Genomic DNA, 26,661 nt, shown 5'->3' with positions numbered 1-26,661 from the left:
TGACATTGAAAATTAACTATTAAAAGTGTGCAGTCCAATTTCTTCAGGCTTTAATTGCTGCTGGAGGTTTAAAAAACATTAAATTTCAAATTAAAACCTGGTTCTGTCCCTGTTCTCTATCAATCCAATCTTTCTTTCCTTCTCTTCATTTCCCTTGCAGCACCTGATTATACATTGAATTCATCCACACTAATTTAGACTTCCTTCTTCGATCTTATGCTGTTTGCTTCATAATCTTTCAATCTGATTGGTGAAGGAGACAGACAGTTGTTTGCCTTATCTCTGTTAGTGTTGGATTATTTCGGCAGACATTGGTTTGTTCCTGTCGAATCATTTCAGAAGTGGGTGTGAGATCTTGGGTATAAGTAGGCAAATGGGTTTTGCAACTGCCTTGAGTGTGACGTGGTACACAGTTTTCAATTTTCCAAGCCTCTGAAGAGTTTCAGAAATTCTCTTCTAAATTTGTTGGTCTTGTTCTTGTTTGTTGACTTCACCAATTTTAAGGATTAGGTTCAGATCTGTGTAGGCTTTTCAGCTGAACAAAGAGTATTCCTGGTTTTGAAAAACATATAGGGCTCAATTTTTAGCTCGGCGGGTAGGCACACGCCCAACCCAACCGAACGTAAAATGCTGCGCAATGACGTCAGGTGACTGTCCCGATGTCATCGTGCAATCGCGTGCTATTTTGGTCGGCGTGCGTGAACTGGTGTTGGCAGCGCACCCGCTGACAATTAAAAGGCCCTTAAAGGCCCATTAAGACCATTAAAAAGGTACTTTGAAGAAATTTTTCTTTTGGTTGGCCAAGCGGCCTTTGCATTTTTTGGAAACCTTATCCATGGGCGGGATGAGATTTCCAACAGCAAATAAAAATAAAATTAAAATTTTAAAATTTATTTAATAACATGTCCCTGCACATGTGACAGAGTCACATGAGATGACATGTTTTATAATATTTTTAACATCTTTATTTTTTATTTTGAAAACTGTTCATCTCCCTGAGGCAGCACTGCGATGCTGCTCACGTTTCATGCTGGGTGAGCCTTAATGGGCCCACCAGTGTGAAATCGCAGTCCAGCCCCAATTGCCGGCGGTGGTCAGCTTTCTGACTGCCTCTGCCCGCCCCCGCTGAGCCCGCCCAGCAGGGGCGAAATTCTGCCCATAGTGTCTCAGAGATTTTCTTATCTTTGTACTTTATGGTTGCATCAAGCTGACCTTTAACATTTATCTTGATTCTCCCTGGAAATTGGAGTTGAATTGATGACGGTTGCAGAGTAATTTTTTGCAGCCATTGAACTGTGTCACATAAAACTGAGACTTCAGCTCCTGTATCCAATTTGAATTCAGCATGATGTCTATTGACTTTAATGTTAACACTCCAGTATTAACTTTATTTTCTTTTATTTCTCCTAGGTAGGTGATTACCTGGTTGTCTGGTTGCAGTATCTTTTGGATGGAGTTTCCTGTAGCAGATTTCTCCTTCTGTTTTGTAAGCACTGGCTTTCTTGAACCACATACTGTTTTAAATGACCAATCTTGCCACACCCAAGGCACTGTGTGATTCAGACAGGTCATTCTTTGCACCTGTCAGTAGTGAAGCAGCTGAAGATGGTTGGGCCGAGGACACCACCCTGAAGAACACTTGCAGTGGTGTCCTGGAGCTGAGATGACTGACCTCCAACAACCATAATCATCTTCCTTTATGCTAGGTATGACTCCAACCAGTGGAGAGTTTTCCCCCAGATTCCCATTGACTCCAGTTTTGAATAGGGCTCCTTGATGCCACACTTGGTCAAATGCGGGCTTGATATCAAGGGCAGTCACTCTCATCTCAACTCAGGAATTCAGCTCTTTTGTCCATGTTTGAACCAAGGCTGTAATGAGGTCCAGAGCTGAGTGGCACTGGCAGAACCCAAACTGGGCGTCAGTGAGCAGGTTATTGCTAAGCAAGTGCTGCTTGATAGCACTGTTGATGACCCCTTCCATTACTTTACTGATAATTGAGAATAGACTGATGGGGCGGTAATTGGCTGGGTTAGATTTATCTTGCTTTTTGTGTACAGGACAAACCTGGGCAATTTTCCACATAGCTGGGTAGATGCCAGTGTTGTAACTGTACTGGAACAGCTTGGCTAGGGGTGCGGAAAGTTCTGGAGCACAAGCCTTCAGTACTATTGCCGGAATATTGTCAGGCCCGTAGCCTTTGCAGTATCTAATGCCTTCAGCCGTTTCTTATCACATGGAGTGAATTGAATTGGCTAAAGACTGGCATCTGTGATGCTGGGACCTCTGGAGAAGGCCGAGATGGATCATCCACTTGGCACTTCTGGCTGAAGCATGTAGCAAATGCTTCAGCCTAATGGGGCAGAATTTTATGTTTCATAGGTTGGGCACGTGCCCGACCTGAACGGGTGTAAAATCACGCAAGATGATGTCGGGCGAGCATCCTGATGACTTCATGCACTCACTTCCAACTGTCGCATGCGTCCACTTACAATTAAGAGGGCAATTAAGCCCATTAACGGTGCAATTGTCAGCAATATTTCATGGCCCATCCAATCTTAGGGTTGGTGGACAGGTGAATTGGCCTGGTGGCCTTTAAATTTTTGATGAAACCCCAACCAAGGGTGGGACGAAATCTCCATTAGGAAATAAAAATAAAAAGAAATACCTGAGATTAGCATTTTAATAAGGTATGCTTTCAGGTGCTTGATTGTTCTGTATACGGAAATTTTTTGCATTTTTTGTGCTTTATTTTATTATTTGCAGGTCTGCAGCTCCCTGAGGCAGCTGTCTGCCTTCAGGGAGCTTTCTCGCTGTGCTCACCTGTACCCGCAGTGACATCATCAACTGCCCTCTTCCCGCCTCCACCCTGGCAGCACTGAGCTTTTCAGTACACGTTTCATGCTGGCTGGCTGTTAATTGGCCAACCAGTGTGAAAGTGCAGTCAGAGGCTGACCGCAGTCAGGGGCCCGTTTCCTGACTGCTCCCGGGCCTGCCAACTGCACACGCCCGATGAGGGAAAATTCAGGCCAAAGGTGTAATTGCTCTCCTCCACTATCTGGGTTATTTTGATTGGAATTAATTTCAGAATAAAGCGTATATATGATCTAAGGTCTTCTGCCACCAATTTCTCATGAATCTTTATCTTATCCATAATTAGATTTGACATGTCTTTTCCTTCCTGTCATAGTCCCTAGCAACATGTACAAAGCTCATAGTTAATACTGCTCCAGCAACTGCCTTTCTCTTCAACTTAACTCCTGCATGGTATACAACGCTTATACCACTTTAATCGTGACACATATCATCTTAGAGCAATGAGTTGGCAATTGTAATTGAATTCATGAGTGAAATGAGTTATATCTAATAACTGGCAAGCATGATCTGTATTGAATCTGTAGGCTTTTCCTTCCAAAATACCAATTATGTAAAAGTGCTTATTTGTGAGTATTATAGTTATGAGGTAATGTTAACCTAGTCTGTTTGGTGAGAAGCTGATTGGGTCAGTTTGGCTACCCCTTTCACACCTGTTTGATTTTGCTCCGCATGACAATGTCCATTTTCCACCCCAGAGAGTTCAATTTAAATTACCCCCATAATATCATGACTTCACAGAACTGAAGACTTATTTGGCTTTAACCTATGGCTTTGCACTATGATTCTTTGGCCTTTACCTAGGTTTCTCAGTGAAAACTTACGCATTAAGCAAAAATTCATGCCCGACCTTTCAACATGAATCGTCTTTTATTATTAATTCTATTTTAAATTCAGTTAAATGGTTTAACTGATGGTTGGTTCATTAAAATTGTAATAAATTATAAATAAGCATGCTATTAAATGCACAATGTTTCTGGGTCATGAGGAAAGATCAAGAAAGTCTTCATAGATAATTAATGCTTCTCAACTTTGAAAACAAAACCATTAGCTCAGATCCAGCAGAGCAAGGAGCATAGAAATATTTGCTTATGACTGGAAAAAATGCAAGATTAATTATCCCAAGTTTAATAGAACCGTTAATTCTCTTAGATTGTTAAGATTGCCTATTCAAGTTTTTAAGCTTCTGTAGTTAACCTAAGGTTATGCCGAAGAATCCTTTAGAAGTATCTTCTCCAGAATCTGCAAATCCATCATGCACAGAGCTCGGCAAGAAATCTTCTTAGCTGTCCCTATTTCTCCATGTGTGATGCCGTATAAGAATATTTAATAATAGGGGATCTCATAGGAGATTAAATGAGTCAGTCTAGTATCTAGTTACGTGTGTGATTGTGCATGTGAATTCTGCAAGATCTCAGATTATTAAGAATGGTTTTAGTACATTTTATTCTCATGGCTCCATTTTATTATAATGTTCCCTCTTTGTTAAATTTTATAAGGACAATATCAAACCATGGCTTGAAGAAAACAATTTTTTACTTGAACATGATCCAATTATTCGCTCTGAAACGCCAATGGTGCTGACATTTCAGTGCGTATAAAGAGACAATGGCAACATATTGGCACATAGGAGAGCAGCACACAAGGGATGATTCCTTCTGTAAGTGGTCCCCATGGAATTCATCAAATAAGAGCTTCAAATTCTGACATTCAAGCACCTGGATTAGAATTTTCTATATAGCTAAATTGCTGTTTGGTAGCAACACAGGCTCCAGCATAGTCTTGAGGCAATGTGAACTGTATGGTGACCTTTTAGGAGATTTGTGAGTTGTTAGATGTGGATTTAATTTGGGTAATTTGCGTTATTTATAGCTGCAGGTGGGCTGCAATTTTTATTTCACTGGGATTAAATACAATGAAAAACAATTAGTCCAAATTGAACCAATTTGATTTTTATCAATCCAAATTGCACATTATTTAAGAAAATAGCACATTGGAATAATGCCATTTCGTAAACTGGTCCTTGTAAAATAGCATATTAGTATGACTGGAGTCAATTCGATTGTTGCACACAGTTGCTCGGGTGGTGGGCCTGGCCCCTGAGGAGTCAGCACTTGACCTGACTGAGTTTGGTTCTGAGCCTTCATTACAATGTGATTGGTGAGCTGCAGCACCACTGAATTATACCTCCATTTCTACGTCACTTCTACCCACATCTCAGTAAGCTCTAAGCTCTATTCATGAACATACAAAATTGATAAATGGGAGGAATCCAGCTGGTTCATCAGACCTGTTCCACATCATGATTGTAGGAGCCACATGATTAGACATTCTTTACCCCACCCAGGTTGACATGTAAACTCCGGTAAGGAGCAAAAGAAAGAGGAAAAACCAAGGGTCACTAAGGAAAAAAAACACTTTTGAAAATTCCTCAAGTTAATAAAGACTAATCCAGTCAATCTCATAGATCAAGTGTTGTCAACTTCCTAAGATTCATCCTGCACAAGCTCCACTTTATCCAGAATTCTGCAGCTTTTTTTTTTAATCAATTGGGTGTGGGCATCACTGGCTAGGCCAGCATTTATTGCCCTTGTTCAGAGGGCATTTAGGAGTCAACCACATTGCTGTGGGTCTGGAGTCACATGTAGGCCAGACCAGGTAAGGACAGCAGATCTCCTTCCCTACAGGGCATTAGTGAACCAGATGGGGTTTTTACAACCAATCGACAATGGCTTTATAGTCATTATCAGACTTTAAATTCCAGATTTTTATCGAATTCAAATCCTACCATCTGCTATGGCAGGATTCAAACTCAAGTCTCCAGAGCATTACACTGGGTCTCTGGAATACTAGTCCAGCAATGATACCACTATGCCATCGCCTCCATATCCTATTCAATACTAAATCATATTCACTTATCAGCCCAGTCCTTGTCATCTTTCACTGTTTTCTAATGTTTTGAATCATGATGCTCTAGTAATCATGGTGTGGCAAAGATTAGATAAAAGCAGGCTTTATTTTTATTTATTTCAAGATACTCATCCTTACCTCCAAATCCATCCATGTATCATTCCAATCAAAGTCTGTAATCTCCTCCCACCCCATATCTTAGCTTGCATCCTCTGATCTTCCACGTGTGTCTTCCCCCTCAAACCCCCTCACACCATTAATTATCATGGCCTTTCTCTTTGGACTTATCTTCCCAATCCTTTAATTTAGCTTTAATTCTTCCTATTGTCAAAAATCTCCTCAAAGCATTGCTTTTTGAACTCACCTTTGGTTAGCTCCCCTCAACCTTCTTCCGTTTGCTCCTTGGTGTCTGAATTTTCCCTCTCCCTCTCACAATAATGCGCAGTGTGCATTTTTAATTACCTGTCTCCTAATGTGATGAGCTACCAGATTGGAACTTTCCTAAAAGAGGCATAAAATTCATCTGTCCGGGCCACAACTATTATCACATTTACATTGAATCACAGCTTTAGTATGAATATAAGATTATTGGCTTTTACAGTTTTGCTGTATAGGCCATGATCAAAGTTATACATGAATAATGCTCAAAAGTGAAAATTTAAAATTATTTGTCACCGGTTGCTGTGAAGTATTCTTCATAAAATTCTCGTGCAGCATTGTATCATTTTTCTTTAGAAAAAGGATCTCTTAAGCTAAAAATGAAAAGTAAATTATTTCTCTGCTTCATTAAGCAGTGTGCAAATAATTCCATTTCCACAGGTTTGGAATCATACCCTTGCTTCAAACGCCAATATATTTCCCTCAGTCTGTGTAAAGTTCAAATGACAACTTGTGTGACAGAGAATGAAAATTACTTACTGTCTCCTTGGCAACGTAGTGGACCGACTGCAAGCTTTGCTTCAGATCCTGAGCGGCTAGTGTCTCCAACTAATACCTGGCTTACAGGAAGATGATTTTTATATGCGAGAAGTCCAGTATCCTTCCTCCTGAAAAAAAAATTGACAAAAAGAAAGATAGATTGTTAAGCCTGAAAATGTCCACTTATGTAGACTTGAACTTTTAGCAGTGCCAGTTGCATATTTTTGGATATGAACAACCTAAAAGGACAGGGGTCTTGGTAAACATTTTGTATTTGTTTCCATACATAGAATGAAATTGCTAAAATTGCCTTGGAAGTTGTCTGTGATATCATTATAATGAAAGTTATGTATGCTTGGTTTTTATTTTCTCCCACTAAAACATTTGTCAAAATGTTTTTCCAGTCCTTTTCAAATTGGCCAACTTGCTCTGACCATTCAGCTGGAATGCTACACAATAGATTGCAGCATCCTGTCGCTTTCTCTAGGATCACAATTTCCCTAATTTATGTACAGCGGTCTGACCATGTCAACACTTTTCTTGCTCATTTACACAGAGGGTGAGGAGAAAAAAAATACAGGATACAGCCAAGGAGATGGACCTCCAATGTGATAGTGAAATACTTTAGAGGATCTGGAACTATACTAGTAAAACATTTTCAGCACTCCAATGCATACTAGCCAAAAGGCTAAGAAAGAGAACAGATGATTACACTTGTACATCCCCTGCATTCAATCTAAATATGCATCTGGCATATTTATGCTTCTGGTGCAAGTGGATGCAACAAGTATACAGTTCCCAAATGAAAACACCAATCTAGGATTTGTTCACTGAGATAATTCTGGTTAAAAGTTTACATAAATACTGAGTACAGTATTTATGGTGCTGAGGGGGGGGCTAACGTCTTGGGTGCGGGGGCAATGCCTCTAATTTGCACAGGGCACCCCCTAAAATGATGTACTTGCCTCCCTTCCCACCTTTTCAACAAATTTGTTAAAAAATCTGAGCTCTCACTCTTGTCTGCCTGCCAATGTCCAACATATAATGAAGGCAAGTTGAGGGCTTTAAGTGGACAAGAATTACTCCCTTCTCCAACTTCACTCCCACTTCCCCCTGGACACCTTCTCCCCTCTGAACTCCCTCCCTTCAGACAACTTCCTCTCCCATTCAACTGGACCTTCCTCCTCTCCCCCCCTCACTGATCATCCTTTGCAGTCCATGGCCAAGACTGCGATGTTCTGAAGCAGACATCAATGGAGGCCTTCCGCCTTCCACCTTCCATGAGCTGCTTCCTGGTGAAGCCATGTCCATTAGAATCTACCAGGCATGTGATACACATGTTCCTCGAGGGTCCAGTAGCTCTAGGGCTCTACATCTTCTGCTCCTCGGATGTTTGCGATCTGAGCAAGGCCCTAAATGGGAAATCCCAACATCTGCACATCACACTTGTCCAGACGTGTTCTGGGCTCGCATCTTCCCACTGGTGTAATGGTAAGTCTGGCATGGGTGATGATTCCTGTCAGATCTTTCTTTGCATCCCATTACTGGGATACAAATCCGGTTCATGCCAGCCTCCAGCGGGATTCCCATTTCGCCATGGCGGACACCATTAGATAATCCCACTGTTCTTGCACACCGGCGTGAAACCCATCTTTGACCATTTCCCGATATTGGTGCATCCTCCCCCACCTTGACGCCCAATACCAAAGGGGGCCAGAAAATTCCAACCTATATATTTTAAACTCTCATTTGCTATTATTGATAAATTGCATGCTTTAATAGCTGTGCAGTTGTAGTGAATTCAAATATCACTGAAGGACACAGGATGGAATGCAGTGATTCACCCATACTTCACTTACTGCAACAATGGGGGTACGCAATAAGTTCACAAGAAGCATTTGGTCAGTAATGTATCACTGAATCAACAAAAGCAAAGCAGATACTGAAATGCACAGTATTGGCTGTCAGTCATCAGAGACAGCTAAACACAATTGTTATATCAGGATATTGAACTACAACCTTTCTCCATTCAAAAGTTGCTTTCCATATTTTGTTTGTTTTCCAAAAGGACTGATTTCCCGTTTTAGATAATGAACTGCTTAAACTAATAGGCCTGAATTTTTCCCGTGTCGGGCGGGTTCGGAGGGAGCAGGTTGAGGGGGCGGGGTCGGGAACCTGACCACTACCCGTGACTGGGTCCGCACCACCATTTTACATGGGCGGGCCAGTTAAGGCCCACCCAGCGAAATGCACATCTCTGGCATTGTCTGAAAGGAAGGGCGGGCGGGGGCGGGAACTCAATGTCCGTTGGGTCCAATGGCGATCCGGCAGCCAAGCGAAGGCTGCCATTGACTTTACAGTACCATTATGATGCAGAATGTCATTGCTGAACAGGGCAGGTGGGCAGGGCCGTTGGCTCCAAGGTTTTCAGATCAGCGTCTCACTGCCCTCCTGGAGGAAATGGCAACATGCTAGGATATCCTTGTCCCAAGGGACGGGAGGAGGAGGCCCCCCCCCCCCCCCCCCCACCTCACTAAAAATGCCTGGAAGGAGGTGGCATCCAGGGTCAGCTCCCATGATGTGGTGATGCGCACAGGGGTCCAGTGTTGCAAGCGCTTCAATGACCTCCTGTGATCGGAGAGGGTAAGTACCATGTTGGCATGGGTCACTTAGCACAGCAGATAGAAGCGGTCCCCTCCTACCCCGGACCTCAGAGTTGTTACAGTGTGAGTGGCAAATGTCAATGAGGCAGCATCTGGGCAAGGGGGTGATCTCTGGCTGCTTGGAATGAATGTCTTGTGGCTCCAGGGTCATGAATCGGCTGAGCCCTGCAAAATTTTCCTCAGGTCGGGTTGGCCAGGCTGCAATGGTCCAGGGTGGACTAATCAATGCTCCTCTCTCCTTTCAGAAGAAGACAGAACACAATAATGCTGAGAGGCTGTGGACTTGCAGAGGAGCGCCCCACCTTCTAATCCTGTCTAGATACGAGCAGGAGGCGCTGGAGCTGGAGAGGCACCATGCACCTAGGTCAACCAGCAGCGGTGAGGTTGGGGTGCTGCAGGGAGGTAAGAGTGCAGTGCACTGAAGTCACAATGTCTGTCATAGCAACCAAACCACTGTTGTCTCTATATTGATGTGAGCCTTGAACATGGGATCCCCATTGATAATGGAAAGACGAGGACACCCTGATCCGGGTTCCAGGCATGCACAGTGGCAGTGTAACGATTTCAGCTAATGACATTTCCTTGATCTTCCTTTCAGGGTCACCATAACAAGAACCTGAAGGACCGCCGCTCACCGCAGAGAGCAAAGGATATAAACGCACTAGCATCACACCCTCTCAGCCAGGCAGGCAACAACGCAGATACCAGCACCTCGGTGGGATTTAGATCTTCAGCTGGCATCTCGGGGCACAGTGGTGAGGCCACTTCACACTCGAGGTGCAGGCGGAGGCAGCGAGTGCCCCGGGCGCTTGGCAGTTGGTGGACTGCTGGGGACTAGGAATATGCTCAGTTGGTGGCTGATGATCTGCCTCTGGAGTCATCCCTGAGGCAGCAGGTGATGGAAGTCCAGCAGGGTGTGCGGGAGGATCTGGCGGAGATACATGAGGGAATACGTGCTACAGTCTCCGTTGTGGAGCAGTCCATGCGGAGCATGAGCAATGCAATAATCCTCATGGCCGAGCATGATGCCTCCTCCATGGAGAGAGTGGTGATTCTCATAGAGAGGCTCCTCCAGGAGCTCAATCAGGGGTTCCTGGGGATCCGGTCAGACCTGCAAGCCCTCACACTGGCAATGACTCAGGTGGTCAGTGTCAGTGTGGGAGATGGATTGGACACCCAGTATCCCAGTTTGGTGCCCATCCATCAGTGGTGAGCAGGGAGGTCCAAAGCAACCTGACATTGGCGCACAAGCTGCTTGTCGTCTCTGCAGGCTTCTCTCAGGGTGCTCAGCATGCGGGTAGCAGCTCCTCCGCCCCTCTGCCAGTGACTGTGGCATCCGATGAGGCTGCAGTGACTGGGGAGATGCCAACCATGGCACTGGCCGCTCCCTCCCAGGCGGGGCCATCACAGGCTCCACGGGCCAGAGGACGCCCACCAAGATCATCAAGGCCAACAGGACAGCAGAGTGAGCAGTCTGTCTCCAACGACAGTGCCAGTGAGACGGGAGTGCCTAGAAGTAGCACCCGCAAATGTAAACATAAATCACCTTAGGCACAATTGGTGTTATTGTTTTTGCCCCACTTTTAGGTTCTTTATAAGTAGGTGTGATGTTGAACACCTTTACTTTAATTTGTTTTATGTATGCCAGGCTCCACAACAGTAAATGTGTTTGTTTTCAACAATCCTCTGAGTGCTATATTAATTCTGTAGGTGCAGGTAACCCATGATGTTATGAGTGACTTGTTTGCCATTGAACTTTATTGAAATGGCACATCGTGAGTGTTGTTCATCAAGCAAATGTTCCTGTCAGGTATCGAGTATGGAACCTGCAGCCCCGGCATGTGGTGATGGTTCATCTCTGGTGGGCTAGCTGAAGAAGCATTGGATCAAAGCCTTCTATGTGTCCCTGCCTCGCTAGAGGTTGCCCAGGTCAGCGTCTATCCCCTCAGCGTTCACCTGAGTGTGCTTATCCTCAACCTCACTACTGGACTCATTGTCTACTGCCAGAGCAACGATGTCAACATCTTCTTCCTCCACTGCATCCCCCCTTTCCAGCGCCAGATTGCGGAGAGCGCAGCATGCAACCACTATCAGTGACACATGACCTGGGGGGTATTGGAGTGCACCCCTGGAATGGTCCAGGCATTGGAAATGCATCTTGAGAAGACTGATGGTTCTTTCGACCACCATTCTTGTGGAGGCTTGGCTCCCATTGTACCGCTGCTTGGCCTCTGTTCTTGGATGGCGGAGAGGAGGCATGAGCCACGTTTTGAGGGGATAGCCCTTGCCACCTTTTGATGGGATAGCCCTTGTCACCCAGCAGCCATCCATACAGTCGGGCTGGAGCACTGAAGAGCCTCAGCACCTGGGAGCGTCTCTGGATGTAAGCGTCATGGGAGCTGCCTGGGTACCTTGCACAGACTTGCAGAATCTGTGGTCACACACAATCTGCACATTCATGGAGGGGAATCCCTTTCTGTTGACGAAGGCACTCAGCTGACCCGCTGGCAACTTGATGGCCACATGTGTGCAGTCGATTGCACCCTGTACCCGGGGGAAGCCAGCAATCACGGCAAAGCCTCTAGCTCGCTCTGTCTGGCTGGCCTCAATGTACGCCTGAACAGAACGTCTGGTAACATCGGAACGCAAGTCATTGCGCATCATTTGATGGTCTGGTATGTTGGGCCCACCCTCGCATGTCCAATGTAAAATTCTGGCCATAATGCTCATATTCAACTATCAACAGATTAAATTTTGAAGAAAACACCTGGGCTTGGTCTTGTTGTCATTTGTGCCTATTATAACCTTGAGCAAACAAATTTTGTGCCCGAAAAGATCATGAAACTTTGGGCATAAGTGAGTTTTCCATGGCCAAAGTGTCTTTGATTTTTTCTGTCCGTCCATTGAGCCTTCCATCTGAAAAAGTCTCTGGTCTCAAAATTGGCTGTGCTTGTAACTCTAAAATGTGAGTTTCTTTCAATTGCACTTGTTAGAGATGGGGATGGGGGGGGTGGTGGTGGCAAATGGAAATGGGGAGATCAGATATTCAGATGCAGTCGAAAACATTGACATTTTAAAAAATAGCTATGTTTTTATTCTTTCACAGGATGTGGGCATTGCTGGCTGGGCCAGTATTTGTTGCCTATCACTAATTGCCCTTGAGAAGGTGGTGGTGAGCTGCCTTCTTGAACCGCTGCAATTCCTGTGGTGTACGTACACCCACAGTGCTGTTAGGAAGGGAGTTCCAGGAGTTTGACCAAGAAACTGGAGGAACGGTGATATATTTCCAAGTCAGGATGGGATATGGTTTGGACAGGAACATGTTGGTGGTGGTGTTCCTATGTAAATTATGCCCTTGTCCTTCGAGGTGATAGAGTTTATGGGTTTAGAAGGGGCTGTCAAAGAAGCCTTGGTGAGTTTCTGCAGTGCATCTTGTAGATGGTACATACTGCTGCCACCGTGCGTCGGTGGTAGAGGGAGTAAATGTCTAATTTGGTGGATGGGTGCCAATCAAGTGTGCTGCTTTATCCTGGATGATGTCGAGCTTCTTGAGTGTTGTTGGAACTGAGCTAATCTAGGCAAGTGGAGAGCATTTCATCACACTCCTGACTTCTGCCTTGTAGATGGTGGACAGGTTTTGGGGAGTCAGGAGGTGAATAATTTGCAGCAGGATTCCTAGCCTCTGACCTGCTCTTGTAGTCACAGTATTTATAAGGCTGGTCCAGTTCAGTTTCTGGTCAATGGTAACCCCCAGGATTTAATAGTGGGGGATTCAGCGGTGACAATGAAAGTCAACAGGAGATGGTTAGATTCTCTCTTGGTGGAGATGCTCATTGGCTGGCACTTGTGTGGCACGAATGGTACTTGCTACTTATCAGCCCAAATTGTAGGTTGTCCGGGTCTTGCTGTATATGGACATGGATTGCTTCAGTATCTGAGGAATCACGAATGGTGCTGAATATTGTGTAATCATCAGCGAACATCCCCACTTCTGACCTTATGATGGAGACAAAGCCATTGATGAAGCAGCTGAAGATGGTTGGGCTGAGGACACTACCATGAGGAACTCCTGTAGTGATTTCCTGGCACTGAGATGAGTGACCTCCAAAAACCACAACCATCTTCCTTTGTGCTGAGTATGGCTCCAACCAGCAAAGAGTTTTCCCCTGATTCCCACTGCCTTTAGTTTTGCTAGAGTTCTCTGATGCCTCACTCGGTCAAATGCTGCCTTGATGTTAAGGGCAGTCATGCTCACCTTACCTCTTGAGTTCAGCTCTTTTGTCCATGTTTGATACAAGGCTGTCATGAGGTCAGGAGCTGAGTGACCCTGGCGAAACCTAAAATGAGTGTAATTGGTCAGGTTATTGCTGAGCAAGTGTCACTTGATGGCACTATCGATGACCCTTTCCATCATTTTGCTGATGATCGTGAGTGGACGGGACATACCTGGACAATTTTCCACATTGCCAAGTTGATGCCGGTGTTGCCTCTGTATTGGAACAGCTTGGCTTCGGGGGCAGCTAGTTCTGGAGCACAAATGTTTAGTACTATTGCCGGAATGGTGTCAGAGCCCATGGCCTTTGCAGTATCCAGTGCCTTCAGCTGTTTATTGATATCATGTGGAGTGCAGTGAATTGGCTGAAGTTGGGCATCTGTGATGCTGGAGATCTCAGGAGGAGATCGAGGTGGATCATCCACTCAGCACTTCTGGCTGAAGATGGTTGCAAATGCTTCAGCCCTGTCCTTGGCACTGATGCGCTGGGTTCCTCCATCATTGAGGACATTTGTGGAGTCCCTTCCTCTAATTATTTGTTTAATTATCCAGCAGAACTCATGATTGGATGGGCAGTATTGCAGAGCTTAGATCTGATTCTTTGGTTGTGGGATCAGTTAGCTCTGTCTATCATAGAAACATAAAAAATAGGAGCAGTAGTAGGTCATTCAGCCCTTTGAGCCTGCTGCGCCATTCAATATGATCATGGCTGACCCTGTATCTCAACGCCATACACGCACTCTCTCCCATCCCCCTGATGCCTTTAGAGTACAGGAATCTATTTCCTTCTTAAATATATTCAATGACTTGGCCTCCACAGCCTTCTACAGAATTTTGAAAGACGACAACCAATGCATCCATGATTTCCATGGCCACCTCCTTTAGTAACCTGGGATGTAGGTTATCAGGCCCTGAGGATTTATTGGCTTTCAGCCCCATTAGTTTCTCCAATGCTACTTTTTTTAGTAATACTAATTTCCTTCAATTCCTCCTTCTCACCAGGCCCTTGGTTCCCTAGTATTTCTGAGAAGTTATTTGTCTCTTCCTCTGTGAAGACAGAACTAAAATAATAGTTTGATTTCTCTGCTCTTTCCTTCTTTTCTATTATAAATTCTCCTGTTTCGGACTGTAAGGGATCGACATTTGACTTTACCTATCTTTCTTTCTACATACTTATAGAAGCTTTTACAGTCTGTTTTTAGGTTCCTTGCAAGTTTCCTCTCATACTCTATTTTTCCCCTCTTAATCAATCTCTTGGTCCCTCTTAGCTGAACTCTAAACTGCTCCCAATCCTCAGGCTTGCTACTTTTTCTAGCAACTTTATACAGCTCCTGTTTGGATCTAATACTATCCTTAATTTCTTTTGTTAGCCATGGTTTGGCCACTTTACCTGTTGCGTTTTTGCACCAGAATGGAATTTATAACTGTTGCAATGCATACATTCGTTCCCTAAATATCAGCCATTGTCTATCCACCGTCATGCCTTTTAATGAAGTTCCTCAATCTATCTTAGCCAACTCATGCCTCATACCTTTGTAGTTTCCTTTGTTTAGATTTGGGACCCTAGTTTCAAATCGGACTATTTCACTTTCCATCCTAATGAAGAATCCTATCATGTTATGGTCACTGTTCCCTAAAGGACCCTGCACAACAAAAGTATTAATTAACCCCTTCTCATTGCACAATACCAAATCTAGGATAGCCTGTTCCCTAGTTGGTTCCTTGATCTACTGGTCTGAAAAACCATCCCGTGCACAGTCCAGGAATTCATCCACTAGCATATTATTGCTAATTTGTTGTGCCCAGTCAATATGTAGATTAAAGTCACCCATGGTTACTGCAGCACCCTTGTTACATGCACCTCTAATTTCCTGTTTAATGCCATCCGCTACCTTACTACTACTGTTCGGAGGCCTACAGACAACTCCCACTAATGTTTCAGCCCCTTGTTGCTTCTTAGCTCCACCCAAACTAATTCTCTATGTAGATTTTCTAAGCCAACATCCTTTCTCACTGTTGCATTGATTTCATCCTTAACCTTAATGCCATGCCACTTTCTTTTGATTTTTGCCTGTCCTTCCTACATATCAAGTACCCTTGGATATTCAGTTCCCAGCCTTGGTCACCCAACAGCTATTTCTCTGTAATCGCAATCATATCGTGCCCGTTTACATCTATTTGTACTGTCAAGTCATCTACCTTATTGCGAATGCTTTGTGCATTCACATACAGTGCCTTTAGACTTATCTTTTTAACATTTTTACACATCTTTATTTGTACTATGGCCCTATTTGCTGCTAGCCCTTGTTTCGTCTGCCTTCCACTTTTGCTTTCTAATTTTCAGCCTTTCATTCCTATCTTTGTTTCCCTCTCTTGTGTCTCCCTGTTCAGGTTCCCATCCCCCTGTCATTCTAGTTTAAATCCTTCCCCATAATACTACCAAATACCCCTGCGAGGATATTGGTCCGGGTCCTGCTGGGGTGCAAGCCGTCCAGCTAATACAGCTTCCATCTTCCCCAGAGTTGGACCCAATGCCTCAGGAATCTAAATCCCTCCCTCATGCACCATCTCTCCAGCCATGCATTTATCTGGTCTATTTTCCTATTCCTGATCTGCTAGCATAAGAACATAAGAACTAGGAGCAGGAGTAGGCAATTCAGCCCCTCGAGCCTACCCTGCCATTCAATACGATCATGGCTGATCTCATTTTGGCCTCAACTCCAATTTCCCGCCCTCTCCCCCATAACCTTTCAACCGATTACTAATTAAAAATCTGTCGATCTCCTCCTTAAATTTATTCAGCGTCCCAGCATCCACTGCACTCTGAGGTAGTGAATTCCACAGATTCACGATCCTTTGAGAAAAGTAATTCCTCCTCATCTCTGATTTAAATCTACTACCTCTTATCCTAAAACTATGGCTTCTCGTTCTAGAATGCCCCAGAAGGGGAAACATCCACTCCACGTCTATTTTGTCTATCCCCTTTAGCATCTTATGTACCTCAATTAGATTTCCTCTCATCCCTCTAAACTCTAGTGAGTATAGGCCTAAACTGCTCAATGTCTCCTCATAAGACAAGCCCCGCATCTCTGGAATCAATCTAGTGAACCTCCTTTGAAACGCCTCCAATGCAACTACGTCCTTTCTCAAGTAAGGGGACCAAAACTGCACAGTACTCCAGGTGCGGTCTCACCAATGCCTTGTACAATTGCAACATTTCCCTATTTTTATACTCTATTCCTTTAGTAATAAATGCCAAAATTCCATTTGCCTTCCTTATTACCTGCTGTACCTGCATACTAGCTTTCAGCGATTCATGTACGAGGACACTCAGATCGCTCTGCACTGAAGCATTCTGAAGTTTCTCTCCATTTAAATAATAAGTCGCCTTTTTATTCTTCTGACCAAAATTGATAACCTCACACTTATCCATGTTAAACTTCATCTACCAAATTTTGGTCCATTCACCTAACCTGTCCACATCCATTTGTAACTTGCTTATTTCTTCATTGTAACTTACTTTCCTCCCTATTTTGGTGTCATCTGCAAATTTAGCTATATTAACTTCTATCCCTGAATCCAAGTCATTAATATAGTTTGTAAATAGTTGGGGCCCAAGGACCGAACCCTGTGGCACCCCACTAGTTACAGCTTGCCGTCCAGAAAAAGACCCATTTATCCCGACTCTCTACTTTCTGTTGGTTAGCCAATCCTCTATCCAAACTAATATATTTCCCCTAACTCCATGTGATCTTATCTTGTGTATTAATCTTTTGTGCGGCACCTTAACAAAGGCCTTCTGGAAGTCCAGATATACTACATCTACAGGATCCCCATTATCTACCTTGCTTGTCACATCTTCAAAGAACTCTAGCAAATTAGTCAAACACAATTTACTCTTCATAAAACCATGCTGACTCTGATGAATTGCATTTTGACTTTCCAAATGCCTTATTACTACTTCCTTAATAATGGATTCCAACAATTTCCCAGCAGCAGACATTAAACTAACTGGTCTATAGTTTCCTACTTTCTGCCTCCCTCCCTTTTTGAAAAAGGGCATTATATTAGCATTTTTCCAATCCATTGGAACCTTTCCAGAATGCAGGGAATTTTGGAATATTATAGCCAATGCATCCACTTTCTCCGCTGCCACTTCCTTGAAGACCCTGGGATGTAGGCCATCAGGTCCTGGGGACTTGTCACCCTTTAATCCCAATAGTTTGCTCAGTACTTTTTCTCTAGTGATGGTGATTGTTCTAAGTTCCTCCTCCTCTATATCCTCTGCACTACCTGTAGCATGTGGCACTGGGAGTAATCCTGAGATTTCTACCTTTGAGGTCCTGCTTTTTAATTTATTTCTGAGCTCGCTATATATTCCCACTCTGACCTTTCTGTCCATAGCCTTCTAAACTGTTCCAATGAAGCTTGAAGGATAGCGCTTCATCTGTCATTAACACAGTTTATAGCCTTCCAGACTCAACATGGAGTTCAATGTTTTCAGATGATAACATCTTCCCCCAATTTTTTTGGCGACAGCAGCTGTTGGTGACAATTGATAGTCCCATCTACCATAGACTCAGCTTTTGTTCCTTTACTCATGTCATTCCCTACCCTTTTGTCAAATCTTTTCTATTGATCTCTCCCCCATTTCTTTCCCAATCCCGGTATTTACATAAAAATTGCTACATCTTTAATTTTTTCCAGTTCTGATGAAAACTCAATGGCTGAAAATTTGGGTGGAATTTAATGCCATTCCCTATGGTGAATTTGGTGGTGGGAGGCATTTAATCAGGAGGGAGTGTGATGAGTGCGTACCCCGCCGCCTTCCTGCCTCCACCCCAATTGAGTCTTTGACAGCCTTCCTGTCCCATTGCCAACTAAGACCCTTAAGTTGGCAATTAATTAGTATTCATCTAGCAGCCAGGTGGGGTTGGGAAGGGGGGCCTACTAAGAGCCAACCCCATACTCTTGATGCAGACACCACTGTGAGCCCATAAGCCCATAACTCCAACCTGAGCCTGAAATCCTGATCTGAGCCTGTATCCCGATCAGAGTCCGTAACCCTGACCTGTGTCTGTAACCCCAACCCAAGTTCATAACTATGGCCTGAGCCAGTAGTTAGTATTCTGACCTGAGCCTATACCGTGAATTGAGCCAGTAAGCTCTGACCCAAACCTGTAACCTGACATGAGCCTGTACCCTAGACTCAAACTGGTAACCCTGACCCAAACCAATTATCCTGGCCCAAACCAGGAACCATGTCCTGAGCTGATAACTCTGGCCTGAGCCTGTAACCCTGGTCTGGGCCTCATAACCCCAACCCAAGTCTGTAAAACCACCCCAAGCCTGTAATCTCTGTACCCAAACATGAAACTCTATCCTGCGTGACTCTGTACCCCAAAGTGTGTTTATCTTCAGGAAATAAGGGGAGAAATTTGAGAAGGGAAAATTAATGTTAATAACAACTATTGAGATATTCATTTTTTCTTCAGCCATGAAACTCTTTTGTAAGAACCTATGGCAAACCTGTAAAGAATCTCTGGCGAAGGGTGCATTTAGGATGTTAATTCATATCTTTTACATGAAGATTGGAGAATTTCAGATGTTTTGAGTTGTGAGTTCTGCTGTCAGTAAAATTACAAGTTATTGCCACAGAGTAAAGGATAATATGGTAATTTACTCACCACTGTTTGGCATCAGCATCACAGTTGCAGTAATACTTTGGATTGGTACAATTTCGCTCAATTCCACAAGCACATTTCTGTATCCCAGGACTGGAACCTCCCCAATAATAATGCTTCTCATTCCCTCTTCCTATCCACCAAGTATATGGATTGCCAGCTGCAAATATAACAAAACAGACACACTAAATAAATGTTGCTAATTAATTGTTGAAACCTTTATTGACTATCCTACCAGGAATATTTTGACTGAGCTAGTACCAGAAGAAATAATTGTTTTTGCAAAGCTAGTACCAAAATTTGACGCCATTGTTATTACATTACACTCTTAGGGAACCAAGCGTGTTGCATTCTACATGTCCTGTAACATAGAAATACACAAATGCAACATTGTATTTGGCTGAGTGCCAAAATTCAATTTTTAAGAGTCACACAGAAAACCTCCTTGGTTGGAGGTTTGCAAGGTAATAATTGATGAGCTTGGATGCTTTGGAAATCTCTCTCCCAAAAAGCTGTTGAGGCTAGGTCAACTGGAATTCTGAAATGGAGATTGCTAGATTTTTGATAGGCAAGGATATCAAGGGTTGCAGAAGAAAGGCGGTTGGATGGAGTTAAGATACAGATCTAACTGAATGATGGAACAAGAGGCTGAATGGCCTCCTCCTGTTCCTATACTTTCACAAACTCACAGGAGTGAAGCTTTAACTATGTACAGGAGCTGGAACAATTCAGAAGTTGTTGTTTAGCTGAAACATACCACCATTCAAAAATTACTTTATGAGTTTAGAAATTTCATGTTACAATAGGAAAGTCAGCTTATAGGTGAAGAAGTGCACAATTAAAATGAGCTTTTCTCAAAGCATGGACAGAGTCACGTTTGAGTTGATTTTCATTCACTAAAAAAACACTTATCCTCACCTCTATATGCAGATTTGGAAGTTTTGGAAGTAATAGGGAAATGAAGACCATCATGTCTTAGGAAGAGAAGGCATTACAGGACAGAGGATAACAAATGGTTGGGTATTTAAAAACAGAGGACACTTGGATATTTTAATGTGTGCAACTGAAAAATGATAAAGCATCCAAGCATTATTTTATAGTGCTACAAATTGAGAACCCAATAGTGATAGTGTGGATAAATATATTTGAAGAATCTAAAATGCATGTCTCAAAACACTTTAAGATATAAAGAAAGAATATATATTTATAAATATATTTCATCTTTGAGCCAACCCAAAGCAGTATATACCCAACAGATTTTTCTTTTTGATGTGCAGTCATATCATATAAAATTAAACCTGGCAATTAATTTGTACATCGCAAGATTCCATAAACAGAAATGAATGAAGGTCCACATCAGGTGTTTTATCTGCTATTAATTTAGGGAAGAATGTTGTTAAAGGGACACAAGAAGGATAGGTATGTTACAAAGAATTGTGACTATAAGCTTGCTTACATCCACCTGAGCTAGCAGATGTGGTCCCAGCTTAATTGCACATCTGGAAGACTGCAGCTCCAACAATGCAGCACTACCTCATACTGCACTGGAGTGTCAGCCTGGATTATAGACTTGTTGTAGGGTTTGTATCCGTAAACTTCTGATTTGGAGATGAGAGTGCTATTAACTGAGAAAGCCACAGAAAATAACGTTATCAGAACGGTACTGAGGCCCAGTCGGGAACTGTGGATGATTTGAAACTGAAGGTTGAAAACATCAGTAAGTGCTTCCATATAGCACTTTAGAGGATAAGATGCAAACATTCAATGTATCATATATAATCTTTAGTCATTCAGAACAGGTTCACACGCACATATACACTTGTTTCAAACGTGATAAGAATAAATACATTCAGGTTCAACATTATGTTATCAAGCTGATTGTTTTTATGTGCATGAAGTAATGAAGAGCATTATTGCTGGTAATACAGCGACCTGGTGCATTAAAGTAGGAACTCGCAAATATTTCTGAGTGATGTGTTTACATGCTATGCTAATGGGCAGAATTTTCCCCTGTTGTGGGGGAAGCTTAGGAGTGGGTGAGCAAAGACGTGCCTCCGATCAGCGCCCCCAATTGGGGCCGCACCGCCATTTTAGATGGGGGGGCCAATTAAGGCCGGCCCAGCGTGACGTCTGCAAAGAAATGCTATGTGCTCCCTGCGCAGACAGGGGGGGATTCCCTGAGCCGAGAGTGCGCTCTTTTGCGCATGTGCACAGAAGAGCACACTCATCTCCCTGAGGCTAAGTGCTGCCTCAGGGAGATCGGCTCCACAATAAAAAATCTGAAAAATAGAAAAAAAAAATTCCCTGACATGTCCCCTCATGTGACACTGTCACATGAGTTGGGACATGTCCATCACTTTTAAATACATTTTAATTACATTTTTTAAAACCTACATGAAACCTCATCCCGCCCGTGGATGAGGTTTCATGCTTTTTCTCATGCCCACCAACCTTAAGGTTGGATGGGCAGGTCCATTAATTTGTTTAATGACTTTGTCAATGGCCTCAATTAGCCATTGACAGGTTGGCAGGTACACAGCTGATTCTGCTGAGCCCTCACCTACCTAAAAATTGAAATGGGGGGTGGTGATGTCGGGAGTTCCACCCGACGTCATCCCGCGTCATTTTATGTGTTGGCGAGTGCGCCCCACCCCCCTCTCGCCGGCCGGGAAAACCTAGCCAATGTTTTGTTAGACTGATTTCTTTAAAACAATTTTCAAAAAATATGCTGGGAAACATATGGCTCCCCAATGACATCATGCAAAGTATGAGTTTGAAAGTGCCCTCTGCTGTTGTGTTGGTAGTTCCGAACAAAACATGTGATTCAGCTCTTAATATAGATATACAACTTTACAGCTTGTTGTTTCATTCAGAGATGAATTATGCATCACTGAACATTTTTTTGACTGACAATATTTGTTCTACTCAGTCTGAATTAATATGCAGGTCATATCTCTCACATAATGGTCCATCACAAAGAAAAGGGAGTAGAAGCAATTCAACTGGCGGGAGATAGGGCTGAGTGCCAGTATTGTAATGTAGTTACAATCTGAACAAGCACTTTAAGAACTGTTTTAAGTTGCCAATAGTATGCTCATAAGTAATGGGCCTCATTACTTTGAGGCTTAAGTTCTATTGATGGCAGCTACATCTATGTTATTGGCCTTGGCCAGAGAGGGTAGCATTCATCCCTGAACTGCATGATATTACACTGATTATCTCAAACCAGCTGCACATTGAGAATGTGAAATGCCTTACTCTTCATAAAGGCCACATCAAGAATGATAGAAGTCCTGCTGGCCAAATGATACAATGACTTATATTCAGTAAAATCCAACAAAGCAATGGAATTGTGCTACCTAAACTGCCACTAAGTTTCACTAGAAAACCTATTGATTAATTTGAAATCTTGTAGGGATTCAGTGCCTATTTTAGGTATGGATATGAAATTGGCTAAAAAATAGAAATCAGTAGGTATTTGGTGTAGGAGATTAATAGGAGATTAATAGGGAAGTACTGAGTGGGATGCCTCAGGAATTGGCGTTTGGATCACTAGTGCTTCTAATTTACACAAATGACTCAGGGCAAAATCATCCCAGATTTGCACTAAGTGTTATAGTGGGCGGAGAAAAGGACATTTTACCCACCGGCTGCAAAGGCAGCTTTTTGCACTGTACTGTCCCCTTTCCAGCGCATCCAATTTCATTAATAATGCATTCCTGAGAAACACAGTGGGTCGCTGGTGGGCGGCCTCTGATTCATCTGCTCCGTGGTCACCTCAGGCCTTCAAATTGTAACTACATTACAATACTGCCATATTTAAAGGGTGCCCCTATACAGAGCTAGCATTCTTCAAGGGATAGGAAGCTGCTGGAAACTGATGGTTTCCAAAGGGAGGAAACATGCTGCCCCCAAACTTAGCGACATCTCCCTCAGGCGCCTACTGGATGTAGTGGAGGCCCAACGCGAAGTCCTCTACCCCTGCTCTGTGTGAAGACCAGCAAGCAAGGTCACCAATCCAGCATGGGAGGCGGTGGCAGCGGTGGTCAGTGCCAACACCCTGCAAAAGAGGACAGCCATCTAGTGCAGGAAGAGGATGAATTCTCTCATCCGTTCTGCCAGTGTAAGTCACTTTTTTCATAACTCTCAATTCAAACACTCACAAGCCCATCACACATCCACAGGGATCTCACACCTCAATGGACAACACCACTAACTCTCACACACACCCTCACATTCCCATCAGGCTCATATCCACTCAAGCTCATGTCCTCATCCTGTCCATGGCTCCGCTCACCACACAAACATTCCACGCAGTGCCATGTGTCCTGCTCACACTCCATCTGTTTTCATGCAGGAGAGGCTGGCGCACAGCAGCAGGGAGAAGTCCCAGACCACGGGGGTGGAATGGCCCACATTAGGCCCCTCACTCACTTTGAGGAGTGTGGCATTGCACTGACTGTTGAGGATGTGAACCCTGCCTGCGGCGACGGTGAGGTCGGCAGCGAACACCCACCTGAGGGTCCTGCACCATATCATCCCTCCCTCAATACAACTGTGAGTGTTCTCTCTGCTGCTTTTGACTCTGCTGCCATGTACTATTATCTCTACTTTGGTTCACAGGGAGCTCTGCCAAATGACCAACACCCTAGCCAGCCAGTCCCTCCTCAGCACCATCCACGTTCCCACCTCCAGCCAAGAGGACACCTCCTCCATTGAAGAATTGGAAATAAGCAGCCTGGATGACCCATCACAGCGCTTACCCACACCCTCCACCTGTGCAGACACACACACCTCAGTGGGACTTAGATCTAGAGCAGACTCAGGTTCACAATCTGGTGGTCACCATGTGGACAAGTGTCCGCAGCAGGAGGGGGCAGGTTCAGCCGTGCTCCCCGGCACTCAGAGGACTGCCAGGGAAGAGGCATCTATGAGATCTGTGTCACATGACGAGCCTCTGGACTTGGCCTTCCAACACATTTTGGAGAATCAGCAGAAGGCGGGGGAACATCAGGCAGAGCTGTTAGAAGCCCTCAACAGAGTGGCACGCAAGTCACAGGAGTGCGTCTGCCTGCTCTCTGATGAAGTGGTCCCCACATGTGCACACACTGAGGCTTCCATGGGAAGGATAGTGGACACCATGGGGACCCTGGTCCAGCAGAAAGCAAAGATAAGTGCACACCTGCACTCCATCATGGTAGCCATGGGTGAATTCCTGCAGTGGCAATGTGAGAGGGAAACGGGGCACCTCGACATCTCTCTAGTGCTCCTTCACTTCAATAAGTTGGACCAGGGCCCTCGGGCACCCGAAAGGTGGAGGAGCGGCAGCTGGACACCACTGGGTCATCCACTTAGGAATCTCCAGGGTACAACCCCCAACAACCCCCAAAGTTCTGGTCCATTGACTTGCTTGCTTAAAGAAAATCCAGCAATTTTCTAGAAAGCTACAAACTTGTTTCAATCTTCTTTGGGGTTGACAAAAACTGACCAAGTCCTTATTTTTCCATGAAGAATGCAAATAACTATAAAATTGACATTTCAATGCAAATGTCTTATCTGACCCTGAGCTGAGCTTCAAACCCTGCATCCTATCCATCCAGCACATTTACTTTTACCTTTATAAATTTGATTGTCTCGGCTCTTCCTCACCCCACTTCCACTGAAATCTTTATTCACCCCTTTGTAATTTGAACTCAACTTCACTAGCTTTCCCCAATTCACCTCCGCAACCTCCTCCAACTCAATGCTCTCTACCTTTGCTTTGCTGTCTCTTGCCTTCTGTGTATCCCTCTATCCACTGCATCAACTATATCAGAGCCTTCAGCCTGAAACTCTCTCCCTGAACGTGCCTCTCTTGCTACCTCTCTTCTCAACTTTAAAAGCCTGCAACTTATCACAATCTACCTGGCATAGAATTTAAAGACAGAAAATTGGTTCTTCTTCATTCCTTCATAATTTCCTCCTCATTATCATAAAAACCCATTTAATGCCATCATGTTTTCTATACTTTAAAGCAATTTAGTGATTCACACTGAACTGCATTTCATTAGGTAAATACACATTAAGCTTTTAACGTGTAACCTCACTATGATTTTCCTCATCAATATGTGATAAAAATATTCCAATAATCCTTTCTAGTCTGTTTTGCAACATTTCCACAGCAATACTTATCATTAATTTTGACACATGACAATACCTATACTTCTGCACTTGTACTATTTTCCTAAAAGCCTGATGAAAACTATAGTCAACTCATTTTAACTTTGGAATTCATGGCCATAGAGCACGTTTACATAGCAAAGCACCAACATGCTTCATAAAAGGGGAGAGCCAGCAATTCGGACACTGAATTCAAATTACAAAAAAATTCAGACAGTGATTAAAGTTTCACAGGTAAAACTTTCACAGGTAATGATAACACCTCATGATGTGTTTGGCCCCGATTACTGAGCTGCTGACAGACTATAGAGAGCTACTGAGAGGCTTGAAAGTGGGCAGTCTCTATGTAGGGAGTCTCTATGTTGGCCCCACTACCTCCTATTTCTGTTTAGGGCAGAAAGAGTGTCTTCCCCAGAAGGCCATACATACACATAAAAGATCAGCCAAGGCCTGCTGTATATGGTTGATTGCACATTCAGTGAAAGTCTGCTGATGATATGGCAGAAGTATGTCTGAAAGATTTTCGGAGCCAAGATCTTGTGTACGGCCTTATGTATGGGCAGTTGCTTCTATATCACCAGACCTGCACTCAGAAATTTCCTCCAATGTGAACAGAGTGAATTCACAGCCTTTTTCAGTCATCCTACATTGCTGCAGCCCCCCACATAAATGAAATATAACGGGTCTAATAAATAAGCTATGGTTAGGGCAAGTGATTTGTCACAGATCGCTTTTCCACCTTGGAGAGAATTGCAGTGTTTCTAAAATGTATTGTCGTGTAAGAGCAAATCGGCAACTGGTTTTATACTTCCATTGAGAAAGAAAATTGGGTCAGGTGTAAAACAGGCTGCTGATTTGTCATCATCCATTTTTTGCTAGATTACAAAAGTTAAAATTACTCCCAATGAATGAGTGCATCTCTGGCACACTCAACTCATAATAGAATTACATCTGGTGCACTGCGTCAGCAGCAGACTGGGTAGACCAAATGGGAATGGTGAGGAAGGTTGGCGTGAGGAACACAAAATTAAAATGACACTGACATAAGTCTGTGGGATGTTGCAACTGCCCCTTCAAATTTTGGCATTTTCTTTGCTACAGAAAATTACTTGCATGAGCCCTTCTATTAAGGATGTTCAACACAACTATGGAGTAAGAAAAATACAAGGAAAAGCCATGC

At 43.7% G+C, this 26,661-nt stretch overlaps 1 protein-coding gene across 1 annotated transcript in view; it reads right to left on the bottom strand.

Annotated features, from left to right (window-relative positions):
- cntnap2a (contactin associated protein 2a) overlaps positions 1–26,661 on the bottom strand; it is a 1,656,857-nt gene that overhangs the window by 526,699 nt on the left and 1,103,497 nt on the right. The window contains exons 15-16 of the mRNA XM_041183966.1: positions 19,326–19,482; positions 6,703–6,830 (exon numbers count right to left, since the gene is read on the bottom strand). Coding sequence (XP_041039900.1) covers positions 6,703–6,830; positions 19,326–19,482 — 285 coding nt within the window. The remainder of the gene's footprint in view (positions 1–6,702; positions 6,831–19,325; positions 19,483–26,661) is intronic.

This window comes from Carcharodon carcharias, chromosome 3 (genome assembly GCF_017639515.1).
Source record: "Carcharodon carcharias isolate sCarCar2 chromosome 3, sCarCar2.pri, whole genome shotgun sequence".
In the NCBI taxonomy this organism is placed as follows: Eukaryota; Metazoa; Chordata; class Chondrichthyes; order Lamniformes; family Lamnidae; genus Carcharodon; species Carcharodon carcharias.
Note: the sequence above shows the minus strand (reverse complement) of the source record. Positions and strands in the feature narration are given on the sequence as shown.